Source organism: Heloderma suspectum, chromosome 10 (assembly GCF_057233095.1).
Source record: "Heloderma suspectum isolate Gila_16-S chromosome 10, 16-S_ref, whole genome shotgun sequence".
Taxonomy (NCBI): domain Eukaryota; kingdom Metazoa; phylum Chordata; class Lepidosauria; order Squamata; family Helodermatidae; genus Heloderma; species Heloderma suspectum.
In genome coordinates this window covers 11,138,780-11,165,017 of record NC_139467.1, presented here as the reverse complement: position 1 = coordinate 11,165,017, position 26,238 = coordinate 11,138,780, and the positions used below count along the sequence as shown (strand labels likewise).

At 44.3% G+C, this 26,238-nt stretch overlaps 1 protein-coding gene across 2 annotated transcripts in view; it reads left to right on the top strand.

The window, feature by feature from the left end:
- POU2F2 (POU class 2 homeobox 2) overlaps positions 1-16,347 on the top strand; it is a 42,683-nt gene extending 26,336 nt beyond the window's left edge. Inside the window, exons 10-16 of one of the 2 annotated variants that reach the window (XM_084815088.1) lie at positions 1,061-1,202; positions 2,057-2,205; positions 4,351-4,527; positions 5,322-5,388; positions 7,673-7,844; positions 8,191-8,264; positions 11,148-16,347. In XM_084815088.1, the coding sequence (XP_084671214.1) occupies positions 1,061-1,202; positions 2,057-2,205; positions 4,351-4,527; positions 5,322-5,388; positions 7,673-7,844; positions 8,191-8,264; positions 11,148-11,497 (1,131 nt within the window). In that variant the 3' untranslated portion in view covers positions 11,498-16,347. The remainder of the gene's footprint in view (positions 1-1,060; positions 1,203-2,056; positions 2,206-4,350; positions 4,528-5,321; positions 5,389-7,672; positions 7,845-8,190; positions 8,265-11,147) is intronic. The other variant, XM_084815089.1, reaches the window with a different exon arrangement.
- Positions 16,348-26,238: the final 9,891 nt, after the last annotated feature.

Genomic DNA, 26,238 nt, shown 5'->3' with positions numbered 1-26,238 from the left:
AGGGGGGTTGGAAGCAATAACTCCAGGGCAGAGTTCTGGAATGGGGCAAAATTGAGGGCCCGAGCTTCTCTCAGTGGGAGCCTTCAGATGTGGCACTTGAGAATCGGGGATTTTGGCTTCTCAAAGCAAAAGTGTGCACATAGGGGCAAATGGAGTGGAAGCAATAATTCTGCGGTAGATTGCTGGAAAGGGGCAAAATTGGGGTGGGGGGAAGCTCTCATGGGGAGCCTTCGGATGCTGCACTGGAGAACTGGGGATTTTGGCTTCTTCAGCGAAATCTGTACACATGGGGAAAAGTAGTTGCTCACTATAAATAATAATGTAGTAGCACGGGGGAGCCTGGACAGTGGTGGGAAACAAGCCTCTCTCATTGGTTGAGCAGCCCCTGCCAATTTGATGACATTCAGTTCTACTCCCCCCACCTCCCCCCACCTCCCCCCACCCCAGAGTATGTTCCTTTCAAGTGCTGTGTGACCCCTGAAAAACAGATTTTAAAGGTACAGTACACTCAGCTTATCCTGCTTCGTGAGTCCCTGGTGGACCAAAGCAGATTCCATGAAAATCCGGGTAATACTCCAACATGCTTCTCATTCCGTTGTCATGAAGATCCCCCCTTGAGTGCCTGTAACGTCATAAAGCAAGCTTCTCTCTCCTTCGTGGAGTAGTTTCTCAGGTGAAAGCTATTGGTTGTAAACATCAGGCGCCATATGGTTCTTAAGTGTATAATTTTATAAGCAGCACCTTAAACAAAACAAAAAGGGCAGATGGATTCAAATTGATGAGGAAATCCACATTTGCTGAAGTGGCTAGCATGTATGTAATTTAAAGAATGTAGGCAGGGGGAATGCCTTGTGTTTATATGCACATTTGTACATATCCTGAGATTGCGCCCATTGTGGTCAACACAGTTTCAAGTTTCAGAGCCTGAAAAGTTAGAAAATTTGGTTAAATGAAAGCTGAGGTCCTCGGGGCATTGAATGCTGCACTCAGCCTAAAATTCTAGGTTGGCATGGAATCAGTAACAGCTTCCCCCCCACACCTCTGCCTATGTCCTCCACAGGGTGATGTGGGGTTGGCCATGGGGAAGCTTTATGGGAATGACTTCAGCCAGACAACCATCTCACGCTTTGAGGCACTCAACCTCAGTTTCAAGAACATGTGCAAGCTCAAACCTCTGCTGGAGAAATGGCTCAATGACGCTGGTAAGAGAAGCAGAGGGAGAGGGAAGAAGCTGAGGCCTGCTGAAGGAGGGCCAGGCTGTGAAGGGGCTAAGGCGTGTTTGAGGGGGCAAAGGGGAAAGAAAACAGGGCTCTTGTGGGAGGTGGGGTTGTATGGGATTGTGAATGGGACTGGAGGTAAGAGAAAAAGTGGGGTTAAATTTTTGAGGATATTTCCTGCTGAAGAAGCTAAGGACCTGTTGGGGTGGTGGAGGGGAAAGATGGAGGATTGAACAGGCCTCAGGGAGGTCATTGTGGGAGCCAGGGTGAGTGTAAGAGAAGAGACTGGTTCCCTGGTCTGAGGGTGGTTCTTACTGAGGCCTGATTAAAAACAGTGTGGGGGGAGCCAAATAGGACTGAACAGGAAGCTCATGGGAGGATAGGGGCCTGGCCAAAGTGTCCAAGGGTTGAGGGAGAGAACGCTCACTTCAGGCCTTGAGGAAAGTTCACTTTATGGCTTGAGGTTCTTCAGATTCCCACTGCTTCCTAGTGGGGCAGGCACTGGAAGCTCTTCATCTTATTTCTTCATCAATATATATGCATACAACTTTAAAATTGCCCTTTGCCACTGAGATAGAACTTGAATGGTTTGTTTGATTGTTTTAGCTGGGAAACAACTAATGCACAGGTTGCTTAAATGTCAATCAAGTGGGAACCTTCTAAAGCTACAATGAGATGGAATGGAGGAATGGTGCTACTTCTTGAGATGAGCAAATGGGTAGAAACTGAGGAAGAATGGAAGAAAGTGAAAGTGGGTCGAGCCATAAGATGATGGTTGCTATGGGGAGGTATGAGGGTGATGTGCGGGAGGTGAGTAAATGCTTCCTGCCTTGTTACAGAGACAATGTCTGTGGACTCCACGCTTCCCAGTCCCAACCAGCTAAGCAGTCCTAACCTGGGCTTTGATGGGCTGCCAGGCCGGCGCCGCAAGAAACGGACCAGCATTGAGACCAATGTCCGCTTCGCATTGGAAAAAAGCTTTCTCGCGGTGAGGCACTCCCTAGTACCCTATTCTGAAATCCCAATGTACCTCCAGAGCAACACCAACTCCCCTTCCCCTCCCCCAGACATGCAATTGGATGCTGAACAAATTTAAATAATGTTTAAAACATGTCACTTTATTTGATGCTTCAAGACAGAGTGACATACACTGTAGTGTATTAGTTAGAGCGTTGGATTTAGATAGGGGAAAGCCAAGCTTCATATTCCTAGTCGTACATGAAATTCATTGCGTGACCTTATGCTTGTCACTATCTCTCAGCCTAGCCCACCTCACAGGGCTGTTGTGAGGATAAAAACAGATAAGCTCATGTATAAACCACCCTGAGTTCCTTTGGAAGAAGAGTGTGACATATAAACAAATACATAATTAAGTAACTTTAAAATTTGTTCATTGAGATTTAATAACCTTTTCTAGGGCTACAGCTTTCAACAACTTTTCCTTATCTCCGTTCATCCTGGCAAAAAACTGATGAGAAAAGGTCACTCTTCGGGCTAAACTATATGCTACATTAAATACATAGCATGCAGTTGATCGTCACCATTTTGTTTACCTTAGTGTAAGCTTACAGGCCCCCGATTGTGATTGGGTCCACCACATGCAGGATGGGGAAGTTTAAATCTCCCCCCCATCCACTCCCACCCACAAGGACTTAAAAAAAAAAAAAAGGAAAAACCCTTTGTTAGTGCCAATGGAGGTTTTTTCTTTTCTTTTACTCCCCCCACCCCACCCCAAGGTGGAGGGGAAGCAATGAATTTGGGGTTAAAAAGTGGTTGGGTGGGAAGGTTTACACCTCCCCTTCTGATGTGCGGTGGTCTTGATCAGGATCAGGGGCCAGCATGCTTACATATTTAATAAGCAAAATGGTGAGGATCTGCTGCATGCTACATATTTAATATAATGTGTAGTTTAGGCTTTACTGTCAGGGCTGGGCCATAGGCAGCAATCAGAGGGGAGCCAGGCGTTGTGCCAGGGAGTTAGAACCTAAGAACATACCAGAGCCACAAAGGCCACTGTTGCTCAGATCAAGTCCCAGCCCAAACCAGAAGCCCTTTATAGGGCTTTCTGCCTAAGAGGGCATAATGGTCAGCCTGGATGGGCAGGGCCAATCCAGAGCCCAAGAATTCTTCATTTCCGGAAAAAGATCTCTAAACTGCAGCTCTGGTAGGTTACTGCATGGGGCAGCTTCCCAGAGAGTCGAAGGTTCCTAGTACTAGCCCAGGTGGTCCCTAACACTTACTCCCATTTTACAGGAAAGGGAAACTAACACTGAGAGAGACTTGCCCATGGCCTTTTAGAAAGTCTTTGGCTGAGCTACAGCTGAAACCCAGGTGTCCCAAAATTCCAAGATGACTTCTCTCCCATTTGGTTTTAGCTGATTCACTGTGGGTTTTTAGGTTTTCTCACTCCCTTTAATTCTCTTGGGGCTTCTCCACACCGGGCTTTCATCCTGCTATTGAGATTGGTTATTCAAAGATGTTTGTGGGTCCTTTACATGATGTCGTCAACCTCCAGAGTGTCTCCTGTGCCAAATGCACGTTATCCCATTTTTTAAAAAGATTGGAGATAATGAGCCATCAAATTACAGCATGTTGAGTTCCCTCATGAAATGAGGAAATCCCGTAATAAGGGGCACTAGACCACAGCGCCGTCTAGTGGCTGTATAATGAAATATATAGAACACACAGATAAGGGGAGAAAGTGGGTGCGGAAGGGAAATGTGTGTAAAAGGAGCCTGTCGTGATCCTGCATTTCAAATGGAAACAGAAAGCCCTGGTAAAGTTGTGGGATTTTAGCCTGGTGTACAAACAGTCTTGATTTTAATTGATTGGTCAGCTTAACCCTCACATCATTGTCTGTCGGTGGCAGAGGCAGGGAAATGCACATCATGACGACATCCTGTGACAGCAACTCTGTGCTTCTGGTTCTCTCAAGTTCCGCCTGCTCTATCTCAGATTTGAATGATAGTCTGAGAAGAAATTTAACATTCTTTGGAATGAATAAAACAGACTCCCACATCCTTCTGTGCCTCTTTGTTCCTAATGGGCTCTGTGCCATCACTTGCTCCAGTTTATGTATATTGTCACACCACCCTGTCCTCCCTACATTTCCACCCCTGCCCCCTAACTGCAGAACCAGAAGCCTACCTCAGAGGAGATCCTACTTATCGCTGAGCAACTGAACATGGAGAAGGAGGTGATTCGCGTCTGGTTCTGCAACCGCCGCCAGAAGGAGAAGCGGATCAACCCTTGCAGCTCTGCTCCCATGTTGCCTGCCCAGGGCAAGCCTCCAGGCTACAACCCTCATTTGGTACAGACCTACACATCTTATCTCTCCCCGCCCCCCGCCACCACAACACACACATTGCTACAGCCCCTTATCGTAAGCGGTGCCTATCTCAGATTTCCTCTTTTAAACCTTTCATGTGCTACATTACCCCCCCCCCCCGCAAAACTCCCTTATGGAACGTGCCTGCAATTTCCCCCCCTGCTTATATCCTCGCTTTGTGCATCCCTGTACACCTTTCTTCGCAACCCTGCTACAACCTGCTAATGATCCATGCTTAATTTACTCCCACCCACCCCCAGTACATGACCTCCTATTTTCCTTCCTTGATATAACCTTTACATTTATGCATACTTACCTAGGCTTCATACAAAACTGTGCCTGTCTACCTTTTCTTCACTTACTGCAGCTCCAGTATGGTTGAATTTACATATCTACTTATTTCTCCTCTTGATAAATCCCATATATGGTACAAACTTTCTCAGTTCCCCCTTGCTCCCACTATCCCATGTGATACATTCCTTCTTTCCTTATCCCCTCTGTACAACTCCCTTTATGGTGCATTCCTACTGCTCAAGTTAAAGCATTTGTGCTTAACAATCCCTATATTATGCTTTCAAAAGCCTTCCCTGCCCACCGGTGGTGTGTGTGTGTGTGTGTGTGTGTGTGTGTATATATACACACTTGCACCCCCCCCCACTGCTCTTGGATATGATCCCCAATAGATTATATACCTGGGTCAGGCGAGAAAACTCTTTCTTTGGTTCTGTCCATTGTGACAGTCTGTGACAGTCTTTTTTCCTGCTGCATTTCCCCAGGTGACCAGCCCAGGCACCGGCACAAGTCTGCCCCTCTCCCAGGCTTCCAGTAGTCTGAGCACAACAGGTAGTTGTCTTTCAACCACATGCTCCCCTCTTCCCAAGGCCCTCTTTCCTTTGCCTTCTTTTAGCACAATGGACCAATGGGATTCTGAGAGCTGAAGATACTGAGCTTGTTAGAACTACAGAAAACTGGGGTCCTGGGTTATGTGTAGGAATGCAGGAACATCCTGACATTTGATGCAAAAGTTGAACATTTTGAGCACCCAGTTTGGCACTTGCAAAAGACTGGCAGACATTTGAAGTATCTGCTGCCCCAACTGAACAATTTATCCACAGGGCCACAGAAAGGAGGTGGCAATGGCAGAGGAGGCAGCAGGGGGTCTGGATCCCTGCCAGAGCATGTTTTCGCATGGGGAATGGGACAGGGACTTACAGAGGTCCCCAACTTTTTCAGTCACTGGACGCATTTGGAATTTTGGGAGTTTCATGGGTGCACTCACAAAATGGCTGCCATGGGGGCACCTTGCCTGTTCATAAAACAGCTGCCATGGTGGGCATGGCTGGTCACAGAGCACTCATTTCCTAGAAGGCAAACTGTTGAGACGAGAAGAAAAGTAACTTGCCCAGGAACCGAAGTACGAGGCAGAGGTGGAGGCTCAACTCCAAAACACAAAACCACTCTTTTGAACCCAAATAAAGATGGCACTGGATGGCAGGACTTTGCTTTGCAGCAACCCAGTCTTCCATTTAAAAAAAAAACACCTTAAGAAATAAAATAAAAATCAGGAGGGGCAAGGGAGCCCAGTGGACACCAAGAGAGGTGTCTATTGGCACCCATGGGCACCAAATTGGAGACCCCAGGATTACAATGAGAAAATCCTGTTATTTGCATCATTGCCACCAGGGGTGGTGAACCTGTTTTTTCCCATCCCTGGTATGAAAAGGTGCTCTACTGGGATCTCCAGAATGACCACTGCTGCTTGCCTCCTTCCCCTCCCCAAGGAATTGAGACGGGGGGAAGAGCGGTGGTGGTTGCTGTCACGATAGAAGCAAGCAGGGTCTTGATTGCAGCAGGTTGTTAACAGAGTGCCGTTGGCCTCAATCCTCTTTGCAGGCATCCAAACCACGGCGCTCACTTTTTTGACAGCTCCTGTTTGAATGCTTGTGACATCTTTAGTTATGTGCAGCTAGGTGCTTCATGCACACCCAGAATTCACCATCACAAGATGTGGTGATTGTACTAGCTTAGTTGGCTTTGGAAAGCATCAGATGATTTTGTGGAGGATAGGTCTGTGTATGATTATTATAAATGGAGCCCCGACATACAGAGGCAGCATAACTGTGAATGCCATACTGGGAACAAATGATGCAGGATGGCCATCGGTTTAATGCCTGGCTTGTGAGCTTCCAAAGGCGTCTGGATGACAGCTGTTAGGAAAATAGTGCTGACTAGATGGACCTTGGTCTGCCGCACCTAGATGGCCTTACATTCTTATGTTCATGTTCCTATTGATCTGATACAGGAAGAAGAGAGATTCTGAGTAGACCCACCAGCAGTAAGCCTAGTTGCACACCTGCTGAAGCCCACTGACGGGCCCACTTCCAACCAAAGATACTGGGCTAATCTCCCATTTCCCAGTGGAAAGGTACTTCGAGGGAGTGGAGTGCAACCCTCTTGTGTGCTCCTTTTAGCCCTGCAGCACCTAACTGCATAGGAGCACTTTGAAGCAAGAAAGTCAGTGCTGGTGGAGCCAAAAAGAGCACAAGAGGGTTGCATTTTCCTCTTTTGCTCCTGCCAGCTGTCCCTCCCATTGGGAAATTCCCTCAAAATTGTGATGATCTAGCACTTCTAATGCACCGTGCAATGCTTTGGGAGATACAGACACAGGAACTGTGCCAATCATAGTGTATTCTGCAGCCTAGATCCCTGGGTTTGTTTGCGCACTGATGCACTGCCAGTGTTCCATCAAAATACCAATTGCACTGGCCAGTTGCACATCAGCACAGGACCAATGCAAAGCCATCCAACCTGCAGCTCTTTGCTACTGCTGATGTGCCTCCCACTGGATGCCATAACTTTAATTACCCAGCCCAGCACAAAATAAGAGAGGGTTGGGTCTCACCTCTGATTTCCTGCTGAGCTTCAGGGGCACTCAGAAGCAGGGCACAGTCGCACTCTTTTGAGTGCCTCCAAAGTTCAGCATGATGTTAGAGATAATGCCCTTCCCTTGAGTCCTCTATCTGGGGGAGAGTTAGGCTTGGTGGAAACTTCAAATAGTGCCTGGCTACCATAATTTGTCGACCCCTGACCAGGCCTACATAACCTCCTGTGCTTTTCTCTTGGGCAGTTACTACCTTGTCCCCAACAGTCTGCTCCCTGACCCCCAGTCGGACAGCGGTAGGAGCAGGCGGCACCACCCTCAACTCGGTCACGCCACCCCCAAGCAACAGCACAAATCCCAGCCCCCAGAGCAGCACTCACCCAGCTATCAGCTTGCAAGGCCTGAATCCCAGTACAGGGTAAGTGGCAGGGGAACAGAAGGTCTTTGTGTGGGGCCAGGTTCCTCGCTGGGTTGGACTGTGGAAAGAGAGGTCTGATCCTGGCTAGTTCCACACAGTAAGAGGGAGGGGGCTTTGGGGGACCTGTTCATGCAAGCAGCATTACATAACCAAAATGGTAAGGGAATTAGAACTCACAGGAGATAGTGGAATCCATGTAGACTGATGTCCCTGAGGGTATTTTAAGCGGCATCCTATTGCTACAATCCTGGACACATCTGAGAGTGGAGATGGGGGTCCACTCTTATGTTTTCCACTGTAGATTGCCCCCCCCCCCTTTAACCTGCTGCATCTGGTTTGATTTCAGAAGCACAGTGCTAGGGGTGAATGCAGGGTTAAACCCAGCGCTAATGGCCACCAACCCGCTGGCCACCATACAAGGTTTGTGAAAAAGAAGACCAGACATGATGTCATTGCTGCCATTCACTCCACTGGCCTGTTTGCGTAAGAGAGCAAGTGTGTCTGCATAGAAGCCATCTTGTCTGTGTGCATTGGCAAGGGAATGCATGTGAGGTTTCTGAGACTGTTCATGGTGTGCACAAAATGGGAGTGTTTGCTGAATGCCTGGAGCAGCCAACGTGAGGATGTGAGTAGTTCTGTGAGTGCTCATATCCCTGGCTATAAACTAGAGCTATCACCTGACTGGAAGAAACCTTAATTGATTTCCCATATGAGAGTTAGCCTATGACTCAGTTAAATCTGCATACATTGGCATATGAGAAAAATTCTTTTAAAGAAAAAAAGCATACTTTCTTTGTTTTTGGATGATGCCCACACATACTGCAGCAGGCATAATCTTAAAAGAGGCATTCTGCCTTCTCTCTCACACACAGAATAGAGTGCCTTTTCTAAGATGGCACTTTGCACCTGGAGTTTGCAGAAGTACTTGTATTCAGATAGTTTTCTAATAACCAACTAAATGTGGCAGCCCTACTATAAGGGTTTCTGCTTAAATGAATGGGTGTGCAGAAAAGCTTGTGAGTAAGAATACAAATAATTATGTGCAAATGTAGGCAGGCTTAATCTGAGGTGGAGATTAGCCCCTGGAATACTTTGAAATAGAAGCCTTAGAAGAGAGGGCCTTTGAGCAGGACCGTGTGCATGCTTAAAAAATAAAAATCTAAATTCTGTGCCAAGAAAAACTAAGATGTGCAGCATGCATGATTATGAAAATTGAGGACATTTGCACCACTTCTCTTTTTGAAATGCCTCTCCAAAGGCTTATAGTTACTGGCAGTAAGAGCTTTAAGCTAAACTATGCTGGTATTTTGGTATTTCAGCTCCTGGAAGCTTCCCCAGAATTGAATTTCACCCTTGGGCTGAAAGAGGTTCAACACTGCTGCTTTAACTGAGGATGCCAGGGGCAGAACCTGGGTCCTTCTCTATGCAAAGCATGTGCTCTGCTGTTGATCTATGGCTCTCCCTTGTCATGGGGAGATGCAAGGAACCCACTTTTTTAGCTCACCAGATTAGGAAATGTCATCACCTCTGCCCATGCGGACAAGGCTACTTGAGGCTCAGCTATTCTCAGCATGGTAAGATCCATGTTGTACCTGCCTACTGTGTACCTGTTAAAGATGAGGATCCTGTCAGAAAAAAGAGGTGGCAGCCTTAATTCAGCAACACAGACATGGCTGAACACACAGGGATTCGTACCCAGAATTTTAGGAGCTGAGCATTCGAAGCCCTGGACTGGAATGAGCAAATCTGTCAGTTTTGCTTTCTCCCACATTCAGTTTTTTTTTTAATCTGAAGTTCTTTCTGTCCCAAATACGAAGAAGTTTGTGAATTTTGGTAAATTCTTACCAAAAATGCACTAAAATGAAATTCTCACCCACCACGCTGAGCGCAGTCCATTAGACAACTACTGTAACTCACAAGGGGCTCAGTAAACCTCCTAGTTTTAATGCTTGTTTGGGACTACAAAAATGGAATTTTAAAAAATAATTGTTTTCATTTGTTTTTTATTATAACAAATCCAATAAACATGACAAATTAACTACTCCAATACAACTTATGTTTGGGTGGTCTGACTGTATCATCATCTTCAAGTTTGACCTTTTCCTTTTTGCCCTGGTGTGATTACTTAACAAATTATGAAAGAATGTCTTTCCAGAATGATAGGTGAGTTGGCCAAGGGTACAAGTTCCCAACTTATTCGTTAATATATAAATGGAGGCCAAATCTCAAGGAAACAATCCTGCTTAACAATTCCTCTCGCCAGTCTGTTTTGATATGTCAGTCTTTCAGCCAGAGCTAGATGCCAGATCTGTGAGATCCAATTGTCTGTGCCATAGCCAGAAGCCATTTTCCAATTTGGGGCTATTTCCATCTGTGCCTCTGCTAATAATAACAAAGTAATCAATTCCTTGACAAAAATAGGATTGTCAAGCCACAGTGCATGACTGGTGTGCTGGTGTTCAGCTTGACAGGTCACAGACTGAACAGATAAAGCTGGCTTGTACAAAGCCACACCACTGGTCCATCTAGCCATGTACTGTCCGCTTTGGCCACAGCTCTCCAAGGAAGCAAGTACAGGTCTTTCCAACCCCATTAACTTGAGATCCTTTTAAGTGGAGATGCAGGGAATTGAGCCTGGGACCCTCTGTAGACACTAGCACAGAGCTGTGGCCCTTCTCCACATGCAGGCTTGGCCTAAAGAAAATAAGTAGGGCCTCCGCAGGCCCCTCCCAGCATGAAATGTGTTTGTGTCTGGCTGAGGATGTATGTCAGACTGCTGCTGTTGCGCTGCTGTGCAAATGTAGTGCAGACGCATGAAAGTACAGCACGTCAGTGGAGCCCCCAGGAATCTACTCTCATTCCTCTTGAGGACTCGTCTCCATCCCATCCTTAGTCTACTTATAGTAGAAGGCATCATGCTCCATAACATGCATCTTTCACATCATGCCTGCTAATCATTCCTTCTTTACCCTCTCTCTCTCTCTCTGTACATCGTGTGTCAATTCTGTGTGAAATATGCTGGGGGAGGGAGATGGTGATGTGAAGCTGTGGGTGGGGAGATGTCATTTCAATGATGGCTGTGTCTGCACCACGTGCTGCTGCCATTTTGATGTGGGATGCGGGGGGGGGGGGGCTGATGAAGGTCTCCGAGAATATAGGAATGGTCTAATGTGAGATGATGCCCCGAGAGGGGAGCCACAGTGCCATGCAGTTCCTCTAGGTTAGTTGAACTTTGGCCAGGAGGCCAATGGCAACAAGCCAGTGCAAAGGTACCCTAACCAGTGTTTTTCTCTCCCAATGTAGCATTGGCCAGTGGTGGAAGCCTGCCGATTACCAGTCTTGATGCCAGTGGTAACTTGGTGTTGGGTACCAGTGCAGGTACGACTGGAAGCCAGAGCATCGTGACCTCGCCGCTCTTCCTCAACCATGCAGGCCTGCCCTTGCTGAGTGCTGCCCCAGGAGGTGTGGGGCTGGTATCAGCGGCCGCTGCAGTGGCGGCCTCCATGCCCAGCAAGTCCCCCACCCTGACCTCCTCCTCTTCCTCCTCCTCTTCCTCCTCCTCCTGCTCCTCATGCAGCTCCTCCAGTGATGTGGTGCAGACTCTGGGGCAGGCTGGTCCCGGATCCACCGAGCCGGATGCCAAGACAGAATGAGGGCTGAGGAGCCTCCTCACTGCCTTTCCTGGCATGGTGGGGGTGGCAAGGAGTGGACGTACAAACCGACAAGTGAAACCAAAAAAAAAATCAAACAAAGAAATGTCAGCAACAGCCAAACGAAAAACCAACCAAAAATAACCCAAAGCAACCAAACAAGCAAAGCAAAAAGGGACAAAGGAAGAAACCAAAAAGAATTCCCCAAACTTGTGGCGTTGGTTTTTTTTCCTTTTTTCTTTTCCCCCTCCAATGTTCAGAACAAAACACCTTGCAAAAGGTGACTATCAGTGGTTTATTTTAAATATTTTGATGATTTCTCTTTATTTTTCATCTGCTGGTTTCCTGGACAGTTCCAGAAAGGAAACAAATAAATGGGGATAGGGTTTTTTTGTAGAAAAAGAAAAAAAGAAAAAGAAAAAAAAGACACCTTTAAAATCCTTAAGGGGAAAACGAATCTCACACCAAAAATCACCAGTCCTAGCTTCACCCAAAGCTTTTTACAGACTTTTCTAACTTCTGTGTCTGGTTGAATGTCTTTCAAAACTATTTTATTTATTCTTATTTATTCTTTTTCTTTGGGATCCAGAAGGGGTTAGACAAGGAGGGGGTGGATTGGTTTAATTCAGGATCGTATTATACAACTTATTTTATTCCCCTTTTCAAATGTATTTCCCCCCTTTTTGATTTTTTTTTAAAAAATGAAACAAATAAGAAGCTTTATAATTTTATGGGGATTCTCATTAGATATGAAGGCTAGGATTTTCAAAGGCAGTAATGGGAATTAGGCACCAAGTTTCCATTATGGAATTTGGTTTCCTAATTGAGGTCCTGCAATGAATTTTTGCTCCTCTGCTTGCACCTGTTTGCGGGGGGTGGCGGGGTGGAGTTGGCATTTGACACAGCCTTGCAATGAGCTCCACAAAAGTTTGTAGACCATAACTTCAGTTGATTAGCTTGCTTACCAATGCATGCCCATGTTAGCCATCTGTGGCTTGAAATGGGGTGAGTGGGGAGGGAACCAGTTTACAGAATTTCCCTGCCTGAGTACCTGCCTGTGATTTTGATTTGCCACAAATCTAGTCCATCAAACGCTAATGGAGGACCCTGCTTTGCCGGCCTCTGTCTGTCTACCTGACCCCACCCTACTACTCCAGGGAGGAATTAATGAATTTCATCCATTAGGAGTAACCTTACTAGTATCAGCTGGGCTACTTGGAGAGTACAAAGTGTAAATACTCATCTCTTTGCAGGACAAGAGGCCTTATTGAAAGTCTCAGTCTTCAGCTCTTTCAGGATGGGCAGCACTAAACATGTACATTTTGTTATATCAGCTTGAACGTTTTCTTTGCCAGCTTTAATTTTTCTATTGAACTTAGCTATATATTTTTTCTTCTTTTTAATTGATTTCTGCCTGGGGTTAGTATCAGGGGTTATTTTTTTTAAAAACAGGGGATATGTAATTTTTATTATTATTATTATTTTTATATCTGTGTTCTGAAAAAAAAATACTCATATTCCAGTGCCTGACAAAAACCAAAACAAAAAAAACGGGAATTTCAGCATTCTTTACATTTTCCAGGAAAAACCAAAAATTGATAGACATCACTACAGAAAACAACAAAATGAAGACCATTGGGGAATAAAAATAACATAAAACCACAGAAGAGGGATAAAAATCCCCCCTTTTATGTGGATATCATAGAGACTCGGAGGCGAGAGAAAAACTTTTAACCAAAAAGAACCAACCAAGCGAACAAAGAAAGCTAAAACAAAAAAACTTTAATCGAAGAAGAAAGGATAAAAACATGTGGGAATAAAGGGGAAATCTTTACTTTCTCTGGTTAGACAAATGGCTCAACCGTCTTTCTCTGTCCTGAAAAAAATACCTCATGGAAAGTTGCGTTGAGAAGCCAAGATTTTATAAATGGCAAAGAGACAAAAATAAATAAATAAACCAAATCAACGGAAATGGGAGGGTGAGAACAGAGGATCCTGAAACTTCCTCCCAGAAGTCTGGAAAGCTTTAAAAATGGCTTCTCGAAACGCTCTTTTTATTTTTGTTTTTAAACTTTCTTTGTACATGTTTTCGTTGATTTCCTTTTTTTAACTGGTTGGTTTTGTTTTGTTTGTTTAAAGTGTTTGAGGGGTTTTAGTTGCTGTTTTGGGGGCTCTTTGAATGTTTGTCTTTTATTTTCAACTCCTGCGAACCAAAGTCTTGCTGTTGCAGAGAAGGAAGTTAGCCATGGCATACTGCGATCTGGTAGAAAACAAAAAACCAAACAAAAGGACAGAGTGAAAAAAAGATAAACAAGCAAACAAAAAAGGACTTTGAAACCTTTCTTAAAGGAAAAAAACCTCAACCTCATTTTATCTCCTGCTTTTGCTGTGTTATAGCGTTCAGGTGGGTTTGAGATAACAAAAGAAAAAAATACTGTGAAACTTTCCAAAAATGAAACAAACAAAAAAACAGGAAACACCTAGTTTTAGAAGACTGACTTGAAAAAAAAAGGTTTTTCATCCCATTATGTGCGTGAGTGAGAGAGAACCGGCAAGTGATTATCCGTCAATTTTAAGATTCCAGTCATGCTATTATGGTGGACATCTGAAAAAGAAAAACATTTGGGAAGTCCAATTTCTCTTTCTCTCTCTCTCTCTCATGTGCTACTGAACGTGTTACTAGGTGGAATGTAACTGTTTTAGTGATATTTGTTATTCTTTCTTTTTATTTTCTTTTTTTAAAATAACTTCTTTTGGGGGGTATCTTCTATTTTTTTTTATAGAGAAAATTCTATGTTCCGCTTTATCGCTTCTTACTGTATTAAAAAAAGACAAAAAAACAAACGCTAAAGGTTTGCAACAAAAAAAGATAAAAAAGGAAAAAAAAACTAAACAAAAATCAACAAAAAAAAGAAACAAAAACCAAAACGTGTTTTTTTAAAAAAAATTGATTCTAGACCAAAAATGACCCTATCTCCATGTGCGGAGCTGAGTGGTGGGTGAATGGCATGGAAGGGAACAGTCAAGATTTATAGGGCAAGCAAAGAAGATGGGAAGTAGGAAAGATAAGCTGGAGACGGGCACTTGTTTCTACAGAGAGTTGAAAGTAGTTTGAATGAGCAATGGCGGGTGGTGGTGTGGGCACTCATTCCTCCTTTTGCTTTCAAATACCAGCCAACTATTTGACCAGAAGTGACAGTGGAACAAAAGAAGTAGGTGGGTGAACACCAGGGGAAGCAATGTCTGTTTCAAATCACTTCCAGCTCTTAAAAGCAATTATCTGTCTCCAGCTTTATGGTTGGAGATATGGGAGGTTGTGAATTTTGCAATTGCGGACAAGCCACAGGGGCCACCCCACCTTTCCCCCCCTCCAAAATTGGCGACTGTATTTCATAAGAGTTTCTTCAGGACTAGATGAAGAGCTAAGCTATTCTTGGCTTGAGAAGGGAAATGTTGGCGTTGATTGGTCCAGAACAAAACTGCCTGGTACTCAGTTCTAATTTGGCCACTGATTTTATGTGGCAGAATGGTTCATTGTCCATAACTGACTTTCCCTTTCTGGTCCACATATTTCCCCAAGTGGCCGATAAGAGAAACAAGTGTTGGAAGATGCTACGTCGCTCTCTTTGAAAAACAGTTGCGTCTCTGTTCCGCCAATCTCCTCCACTCCTAGGAGTTTTAGAAAGAGGACGGAAACAAGCTTTAAAGTACAGCTGTAAAACCAAATATTTGCTCACACGCCTCCGTGCCGGTGCCTGACCCAGGGTTGGGAGGGCACAAGGGAGAAGGGGCAAGTTAGAGCTCCTCCCTCCCCTTATAGTGCCAAGACATCCACCACAAGGCTCTTTGGAGATAGCCCGCCATATACCTCATATACTTTAATGATAAACCAAATAGAAAAGCTTTATTAAGGGTGTGTGCCGGACGGGTCTGTTTGGGGCGGTGGGGATCAGGCGCAGCATCCTCTTTCACCCCAATGGAGGGAAATCAGTAGGATAGCCCTGGTCCCCGGAAATATGATCCCTTCCCTTAAATTTATAGATTCCTTCTATGCCATGGGGATTTTTTCCACTATCATCTTGGAAAAAGAGACTTTAGTGGTTCGGTAAAGGGCAGAAGACTGGACCCATGGAGAAGTCAGAGAGTGTCACTGGGGGCTGGATGAAGCTTGACAGGCCTTGTTTACATAAAGGGGATTCTGCTGTAATGTAATGGACACTTTTTACACCAGTCTAAATTGCAGGACATCTGTACTACAGCTACAGTGCAAGAGCATGCCAGTGTCAAAGAAAGTCACATTTGGGCATTGTTCCACATCAACACAAACATCCTTTGGAAATCTTGACCATAGATCTCACTTAAGGCTCAGCAGTTTCTCTCCCTTCTGACTTCTCCTCCTGGGTGCTTTCTTTGGCCTGTATCTGGGTCATGAGAAAAGGGGATCTCATATGATACTCCTACACCAGGGAGGGTTTCTGTCACAGTTTGGTAGTCCCGGAAGAGTGGGTCAAATGGGCTGGCCTTTGCATGGGGGATGCTGCACCAGCCCTGACTTACCACCACCACCCCAACATGACTGGCCTGTTGCTGTAGCCGACCCAGGAGCAGTGGAAAAATCGTGTGATAACTTTGCCAAAGGTAGTTAGTTCCTAGTATTCAATTTTTTTTAATTTTTAATCTTCCGGGGTCTGATCCTGTCTCGTTAATTTATTTGTAACTGTGGGGCTTAGAAGTGACTTGAAAAAAAATGATGATGATGATGATAATGTAACAAATATTCTGAGTGATTTTTTAATTTGTTCTTTTATTTGGTTCTGTCGTGGTTTTGTGTTTTTTTTCCCTGTCTTTTTTTTTAAATTAAAAAAACAAAAACAAAATAAAAATAAAAATCTTGCAACCAAAGATGAGTTGAAAGGGAATCAAAAGTCTGTCATGGTGGCTAAATGGTGGCAAAGCGGCTGTGGATTATGTGACAAAAGGGAAACTCTTGATTCTAAGGAATCAAAGGTGTTGAAAAAAATCTCAGTCTGACTAACAATGTAGTGTGTGTGTTCGACCATAAGGAGTGGGAAGTTATCTCCAGTCAGATTCTTGTGTTACAGCTGATCATGGACCATTCTAGCTTAATTGTTCAGCATTAGCTAAACAAAGTATTGGATGTCCTATTAATGAATGGGGGAGCCACAGCTACAGAAGTCTTCCTCTGCCTGTAGAGACCATTGGTTCCAACAGCCACTACAGATGCACATGGGTGGATAGTCTTGTTCAAGCCCTTCTCTTGCTGGAGAGGAATTAACTGCCCAGCCTGCTCTTTTCCCCTTGTCTGCAGTTGGGAGTGGTGGGGAAAGCAATCTCTGTCTCAGAGAACAAAAGAAAAAAAACTGTATGGGGCTCCAAATGTACACTACTTAGGGGTCCTGAGTTGTTTGCTGACATTCAGTGTACTAGGGGTGCAGCACAAAGTGATGTCCAGATCGGATGTTTTAATCGAGGCTAGCCAACTGGCAGCCTACAAGCTAGATGCTGCTCCTGAAGCAATTTTGTCTGGCCCCTGGCAGCCCCACCAGGGGTGCTTCCAGACTAGGCTTTTATTGTGCAATTGTACTGCCTCGTTCACTGAATTTTAGGGCAGGGAGGTGTCCAGACAATATTGCCTTCCGTGTGTAGTCCTCCCATATTATTCCCACAGTTCCTTCTTCTGTCTGTTTCTTAACAGAAATCTGTTAAGGAACAAAAGATAGAATAGCTGCACAATGACTTTTGGCTGTTAGCAGCAGTAGAGGCCTCCATCTAGAAGCACCCCAAATTTAAATCAGTGTGTGTGTGTGGTGGATTCTTTTTCAAAGGTCTGCCCACAGTTTCACTGGTAAGGAAAATAAACATGTTTTCCATTTGTAAGAAAGAAACTTGACACTTCAGTTTTGGATTTCTCTTGGATTTGGTATGTAATGCTCTGGCTAGGTCTCAGCACACATGCTCCATTAATGTAAAACCTATCATACTAGATGTTGCCAATTTATTACAGAGCCTGACCATCTGTGGGGTAATCAGCTTTTGATCAAGATACACTTCCTGCCCTGTGACTACTCTCTGGAGAGCACAGGGGATTCTAAATGTAGAGAGGCTGGCCATCCCTATTTTAGGTGACATACAGTATTTTTAGTTATCCAAGTCACTGTGGTATCCATGTTATCTTGGGCTTGATGTTCAAGGTGACCCTTGCTTTCACACCAGCACTTTCCACAGGAAATGTCATCCTTTGATCACTCTCTCAACTTCCTGTGAAGAATCCAGATGTTGTCAAATCATTGCATTTCAGTCTTTTCTGTGTTTTTTAAACCTGATTTGTGGTTATTGTTTTTTGCAGCAAAATGCAACTGTAGCATCATCACCTTTGCACTATGCACTGGCAAAGTGATATTGAGGCTTCGAAGGGCTACTGTGCCTTTAATTAAGTGTCTTCTGTTCCTTTAATTGTTTCCTGTTCAGTGTGGTGGGGAGAGGGGGGGGCTTAATGATTAATTATTTATCAACTTGGGTGCTTCCAGATGGAGGGCTGCTAGCACTGCCAATTAAAAAATGTTGTGCAGCTATTCTCTGTTTACCTCCTTAACAGATTCTCTGTGGAAAGAAAAAACACAAGAGTAAGCCTTACTAGTAAAATTCTGTGAATGCGGCAGGGCAATTTCACAATAAAAACCTCATCTGGAAGCTCCCTCAATGAGGCCAAGAGCCAGATAAAATTGCTTCAGGAGTAGCATCTGGCTTGTTGGCTGCCAGTTGGCTAGCCTTGATTAAAACACTGGGCTACTTTGCAGGGCTGGTGTAACCAACACTCTCTTAGCCACAGCTCCCCCCCCCCCCCGCAGTATATGTATAATAATGGTAGATTCTTCACTGGCATCTTAACTTCTTAAATGTTTATAAACTCAGGGGAAAAATAATGTTTTTGGTATGACGACTTGTGTTAAGAAGATCGTGAACTTCTGCATTTGCAGTTGCATTTTGGTTTTGGGGAGTAGACATACCACTGCCAGTTCCCAAACACAGCTACTCAATCTTTAACCATGTTGTCTGTACAGCTAGCTGTGCTTTCCTAAATGTCAGTCAGCTATGACTTCATTCATTGGCTAAAAACACTGAAACATGGGAGTAGGAAACAAATGGGAGGAATAGTGCCTGACATTTTGGGCATTTCTACACCAGCCTAAAATCCTGCATTTAAAACGGGGCTTTCTGTTTCCGTTTTAAATGCAGGATCACAACTGACTCCCTTTTCCCCCTCCCCTTCTCCCCTCCTTCTCCCCGTATCTGAGTCTTCCATTATCTTTCATTGATTTTGTTCCTCTTCTTATAGAATCATAGAATCATAGAATAGTAGGGTTGGAAGGGGCCTACAAGGCCATCGAGTCCAACCCCCTGCTCAATGCAGGAATCCAAGTCAGAGCATCCCTGACAAATGGCTGTCCAGCCTCGTCTTAAAGGCCTCCAGTGTGGGAGAGCCCACCACCTCCCCAGGTAATCTTCCCGCTTTAAGTCTTTTGATGGAGGAAACTAAAGTGGAACACAACGGGGTAATTTGTGTTCATTATCTGCGATCTATTTAAAAACGGAACAAAGGGCATTTAGTGCAGGAGGGTCACGGCAGGGTCACTGCATCATGTAAAGAGCTCACAAACTTCCGTGAAGGAGCCATCTTGATAGCAGGCAGGATAATAGCCCGGTGTGAAGGAGCCTTTTGTCTCTTATCTGGGTTCTACAAGGGCTAGAGACTCGCCTTTTAAAAAACTGAAAGCTGGGAATCCAGGAGATTACGGCTCATCCGGGGGGAACTGCCCTGTTGCCTCCACTGCAGATGCCCGTGCTACCAAGGTGTTTTAAGTTTACAAAGCAAGACCATGTACTCAAGGGGCTTCTCTATGTGAGGATTTTAACACGCCACTTTACCGAGGCTTCTGTTTCCAGATTCTCTGTGGGATTGAGATCGGCTTGTTTACATATGTTTTTTTCTGGGAGGTTTCTTTCTCTCGTGTGATGCAGAGTGATAGGCGGCAGTATTGCAACCGAAACTCTCCCCATGACCTGAGTTCAATCCCAGCTGAAGCTGGGTCTCGGGTAGCCAGCTCAGGTCGACTCAGCCCTCCATCCTTCCGAGGTCGGTACAATGAGTACCCAGCTTGCTGGGGAAAGGTAGTCACGACTGGGGAACGCAATGGCAAACCACCCCGCTATAGTCTGCCATGAAAACGCCAGCGAAAGTGGCGTCTCTCTAGGGGTCAGTAATGACCCGATGCTTGCACAGGAGGAACCTTTCCTTTCCTTCTTTCTCTGCTTTCTATATGTTCCATTACACAACCACTAGGTGACGCTATGTTATAGTGGAATTGCAGAAATACACCAGGGTCTCATGCTGCCATTCATAGAAATACCAGACTTTCCTCATTAGGAAAAAAAAAATGCTGTAATGGTTACAAAGCATGGGGGAGGTCCTAGAGGATGACGATATTGTGTAAAGCACCTGCAAACTGCAGTGAGTGAGGACTTACGAGTGCACAATAAATGCCTCGTGCAGAAAGGCTCAAGTTCTCTTTAGAGTCAGCATACCTAATCAGTGTTAAGTGATGCTGAGTATGCGCTCTTGCTTAAGAATATAAGAAGTTTCTGGTCAGATCTAGTGCTGGCCCACGATATTTTGCTGCTTGAAGAGGATCCCAAATGGTTATGCCTTCCGCTAACACTAATAAAAAACCTTGCTGCACTATTCAGACACAAATTCGTGCCTTCATCTACCCACTCTTGGTGCTCCAGAAGCAGATGACTTCACTCTGCTGCATGGTGGGGCTGACCCTGGCTAGATCTGGTCAAGGTTCACCCACTCAGCATCCTTTGCAAGAATTCCAACAATCATTAGGCATAGCGACATCCACCAGAAATTTGTTGGTGGTCTACCAGTAGACCACAATCTTAGCCATTTGCCAACACCATCCTAGAAGACAAGTCATTTGTAAATTGGATGATCCTCTCTTTATTAATGCATTAATTAATTAATTGACCAATATTTGACCATGTTTTGTTTTGCCTTTTGTCAAATGTCAACCCTCAGTTACGAGACTGAGTACCAGACAGGGTGTTCGCATATCTCTAATTTCTATAAGGAAGGGAGAAAATTATGGTTGTCCCTCCCTCTAGGGAGAGCACTTCATCTGTTTTAAATTTTGGCCCGCACCTTCAAAACGATTTCAGTATTCTTTTTAAAAAAGAAGAATGACAGGTATGCAGATGGAAAGAAACAGAAACAACACAGCTAATGCTTGGTGTCATCCTCTCAACAGTTTGAACATTAGTTGCAACCCAATAAAAGCTATCACTTTGCTTAGTCAGAGTCTGCAGGAGAAGAATGTGGCCATTAGATGTTCTCTACCTTTTGGAAAGATTATGGAATCCCCCCATCGCTATCACAAACTACGTTTCTGAATTAATGTTCCTTTCTTTGCAGCTTAGTGCCAGTGCAATCCTACATAAATGGCATCTCATTTAGCTGAATGTGTAATTATCCATACATTTTCTGCAATCCAGAGGCTATTCAGATAAATTAAGTTGCACTGTGCATCAGCAAATTCTTACTGTTTATCAATACCTGATGCATTTTAAATGCCATCATGGAAGGAAAATATAGGAATGTGCTTTGTTCCTGAACATTATGTAGACTCTTTAACATTTCTAGTGCAAATAAATTTTACCCATTAAATGTTTACATCCTTGAAAGCTAAGTTAAAATGTATTCAAGCTGGAACTTGTCCACTTTAATACCTGCACAGAAAGAAAGAAAAAATATTGGCGGCTGAAGTTCTCTCTTCCACACAATGTTAAGGTCACAAACTGAAACTGAAGAATAGACAAATTGATACAATGATGTTTGCAATAATTTCAGTTGGTTTGGGGGCAAATCAAACTGGTTGTGTAAATGTCTTGGGGTGCTTCTAGATGGAGGGCTCCTAGCACTACCAATGACAAGGCATTGTGCAACTGTGCCATCTTTTTCTCCTTAATGGATTTTCTTAAGAAAAAAGATGGAAGAAGCGTTGGGAAAATGCAGAAGGATTTCAAGTGGAAGATGTCATCTGGAGCCCCCATAAAATTCTGTGAATGAGACATGGTGATGGTCTGAAAAAGCCTCACCTGGAAGCACCTTCAATCTCAACCTGTATGCACCCTATCCCTAGCTATCAAAACTACCTGAAATCTAAATCAAAATAAAGTCTTATGGTACTTCCACACTAGGAATTTTAGTGTAGAATTGCAATGCTTGGTTTGCTCATTTTTTATGAGGCATCTATGTGACATCAGCAAATCATTGTCATCCTGTGTTTTCCTCATGCTTCCTCCATCTTCCTTCAGACTGCAGAAAATTAAACTTTTTGCAAAAAATGAAACAGTAGTCACAGTACTGAGTAGTGCAATCACCACAGGCGAAGATAATTCTTAGTGATACTCTTCCAATTTTTCTGAGGCATGGTTTTGATGTGCGCAGTGAGAGGATGAACCTATTGCTGGGCATTTACACTTTGGCACACCTTCACTATCACTGTTCTGGTTGGCACTATTTTATTAGCATGTGTGCTGTTGTTTTTAATTCAGTCTTTTAAACTTAAAATACCTTTTCACCTATTTTGTTTTAAATAGAAATATTTGGCATGAATGCATGTAGTGCAAATTTTAAAATTTTATTTTAAAAACCATGCTGCCTTTCCAGTTGGCACAATTTAAGAAGTGTGTTTTCCCCCAATCAATACACGAAAGCTAAAGCACTTTTTCTGCCTATCTTTAAACCATGAAAGATTTGTGCAGTAGCACCTACATAAAAAAAATGTGTTAGCACCAATTTAACATTTGAATTGATTAAAAAGTCACGGGTTCAGGTGAGCAGACCTTTTCCTGCCACACAGCTATGTCACACCCACTAGTGTGATGGACCATAATGGGAACTGCACAGAGAAAAAGCACTTTGCCCGCTAAAGTGTGGAAAGTCAATTGCAAGTTGCAACTGCATGTTGTTTTCAGGGATAGAGCAATGATTGGCAATGCTAGTTGCTGCAAGTCTGGAAACACCACCATAAGCCATGTATGGTTAGGATGTACCTTTTTACAGGCAGGGCTTCTGTGCAAAGAATGAACAGGAACAGCTTTATCTAATATAGAGAGGCAGTGGTGGATGAGGAAAGCTGCATCCACAGAATGTCTACCTGTCATGTAGCTGTAGTGAATAGGGCTGGTCAGAAGGTGGTTGTTTTTTGCAAACTCCAGGGCAGGTGTGTTTCCATGAAAAGTGAGAATGTGGCTCAGACTGGAACCTCTTGCGGTGTCTAAGATGATATCTGAGTTTGCACAGGGAACTGGCTGTGCAGGGTAAGAGCTGAAACTCACATATTGCTTATTTCTGGTACAAGAACATAAGAAGATCCCTGCTGGATCAGACCAAAGGCCTATTTAGTCTAGTATTCTGTTTCCCACAGTGGCCACTCAGATGCCTCTGAGAAGCTCACAAGCAGGAGAGGGGCGCAACATCTCTCTCCCACTGTTCTTTGGCAACTGATATTCTGCCAATCTTCCTGGGGGTAGCGTATAGCCGTGATGGAGGTCAGCCTATATTAAAGGCGCTATGGACTTTGAAGAAGCACGAGTACAGGGCGAAAGGGAGAAACGAGCTCAACGGAAGGCACATCAAGCAAACCCTCACCGTTATCGCCTTCCACCTGGAAATCTATGTCCTCGCTGTGGGAGGCTGTGTGGATCCAGAATCGGCCTTTACAGCCACCTGCAAACCCACTGCTAAAACTCTACTCTTGGAAGACAATCTTACTCTGTCACGAGTGATCGCCATGATGATGACGATAGCCATGATGACTAGTAGCTATTGGTAGCCTTATCTGCCATGAATTTGTCGAATCCTCTTTTAAAACTGCCATCACCATATCTTGTGGATGCAAATTCCATAGTTTAACTATGGTCTGTGTGAAGAAGTACTTCCTTTTGTCTGTCCTGAATCTCCCACCATTCAGCCTTATTGGATGACCCCGAGTTCTAGTCTTATGAGACAGGGAGAAAGATAGTGCTGGCTTTGGGTTTTTGAGGGCCCTTGGACAAGACGCACTCAATGGACCCCTCCCTCAGTGAACCTGCCTTCTCACTACCATTGTCCCCAGCTACTATTGCTCTTTCTCCTCATTGCTACCACTTGCTTGCTTGGCAGGCGGAGAGCCAGCAGGCAAGTAGGCAGCAGCATCTATTGATCCTCCTTCTCAGCAACATTGTTGTCTGGGCCAGAGTGAGAGGCAGGCGAACAAGCAGGTTGCGATGGTGAAGAGAGACAGCAATGCCAAGGGGCTCTTGTCAGTGGGCCACAGCTGGGGTGTAGACCCTTGACGGGTGCCAGCCAGACCATGCCTACTGTTGACCTAGAGAAAATCATACCTCTATCTACTTTCTCCACACCATACATAATTTTATAAACCTCTGTCATGCCCCCACCCCATCTACTTGTTGTCTTTCTAAACTAAAAAGCCCCAAATGTAACCGTTCCTCATATGGGAGTTGCTCCAGTCCACTGATCATTTTGGTTGACCTTTTCTGCACCTTTTCCAGCACTTTTTCGAGAGGCGACCAGAACTGAACACAGTATTTCTAAGGTGCTTCCAGACAAAAGATTGAAGGAGTGGGAAAACAAACAGGAGGGTTACACATCGAACACAATGACATCTCCATCACCAGTAAATATCCATGAATGGGGCAGAGCAATGCAGAATACAAGCCTTGTCTGGAAGCACACCCAGTGTGCTTACACCATAGACTGGTGGCATTTCTACATGAGGCTTTGAACCTGCACCTTTACTGAGGTTTCTGCTTCCAGATTCTTTGCAGGATTAAGACTGGCTCCTTTACACATGCCTTTTTTCTGGATGGTTTCTTTCTCTGTCTTTCTATATGTTTCATTATACAACCACTAGATGGTGCTATGGTATAGTGGAATTGCACAATTACATGGGGGGTTTCATGGTGCCATTCAGGATATACCAGACTTCCCTCATTAGGAAAAACCTGTGATTAGGATTGCAAAACATGGGAGAGACCCTAGAGGATGATGACATTGCGTAAAGGACCCACAAACTACCATGAGTGAGGAATCATGAGTGCACAATAAAATCCTCATGTAGAAAGGCTCTGGGATAAAAGCATTACAATTTTGGCAGTTTTATTTTTGATCCCTAATGTGGAATTTGCCTTTTCACAGCTGTTGCACATTAGGTCAATGTTCTCATCAAGCTGCCCACCACTACACCAAGATCCCTTTCCTGGTCAGTCACTGTCAGCTCAGACCCAATCAGTGTAATGTGAAATGAGGATTTTTTTTGCCCCAGTGTGCATAACTTCATACACGTTGTGCCATTTTGTTGCCCTTTTCCCCAGTTTGGAGAGATCCTTTAGGACCTGGGCAACACTTCGGCAGCATGCACCCCTGGCCTGCCTTGTGCCCCCCCCAATTGCTGCTGCCAAATTTCATCAGTGCAGTGGCAAAAGGCCACATTTTCCCTTTAAAATAAGCTGTATCTTGATGCGAATGCATGCCAGGTTTCAGTTGTTTAAGTTTCACAGTCTTGAAGCTATGGCACAGACACACACACACACACACACACACACACTGGAGGATTGTATATATATACAATCCTCCGATCGATCGATAGTGCTTTCCCACAATGTAGCTGGAACAGATGTTAAACTAACCAGCCTATAATATTCTGGATCCTCCTTTTACAAATTTGATGTTGCATTGCCTACTTTCTAGTCCTTTGGTATGGATGCTGATCTTAAGGACATTACATACTTTTTGTTAGACTATCACAAATTTCACACTTGACTTCCCTATGAAATTTCACATTTGAGTTCTCTATGAGTTTCTGGGTTAATACCATCTGAACTTGGTGAATTGTTAATTTTTAAATTGTCACTAACTTCATCTCATGTGTCACCACTCTGCCTCAGTTCTTCAGACACCGTTCTTCAAAAAGTCAGTTTGGGCATGGCTACTTGCCCTACATCTCCTACAGTGGAGAAAAACACAAATCATTCATTCAGCTTTTCTGCAATTTCTTTATCCTCTTTTAGCACATATTTTACTTGCTTGTCATTTATTTATTTATTTATTTATTACATTTATATCCCGCCTTTTGTCCTCCAAGGAACTCAAGGTGACGTACATAGTCCTCCTCCTCCTCCATTTTATCCTCTCAACAACAATCCTGTTAGGTGGGATGGGCTGAGGGTCTGTTACTGGCCCAAAGTCACCCAGTGAGCTTCCATGGCCGACTGGGGACTAGAACCCAGATCTCCCAAGTCCCAGTCCAGCACTCTAGCCACTACACCACACTGGCTCTCATCCAACGATCCAACTGTCTCCCTAACTGGTTTCGCATTTCTGATTAATTCAAATAATTTTGGTTGTTGATTTGATTGTTTCAAATTCTTCCCCTCCCCTTTTTTGCATCTTGCATTTCTGCTTGCATTTCTTTTGCCACCGTTTGTGCTCCTTTCTGTTCCCTCCTTTTTGTTCCATTTTCTGAAGGCTTCTTGCCTCTAAAAGCTTCCGTTACTCTGCTGATACGATGGATGCCTCTTGATTTGTTCCACCCCAGCAGTTGCCTAGTCTGTCTATATGGTCAACCAAACCTACCCAGCACCTTGGTTACTAG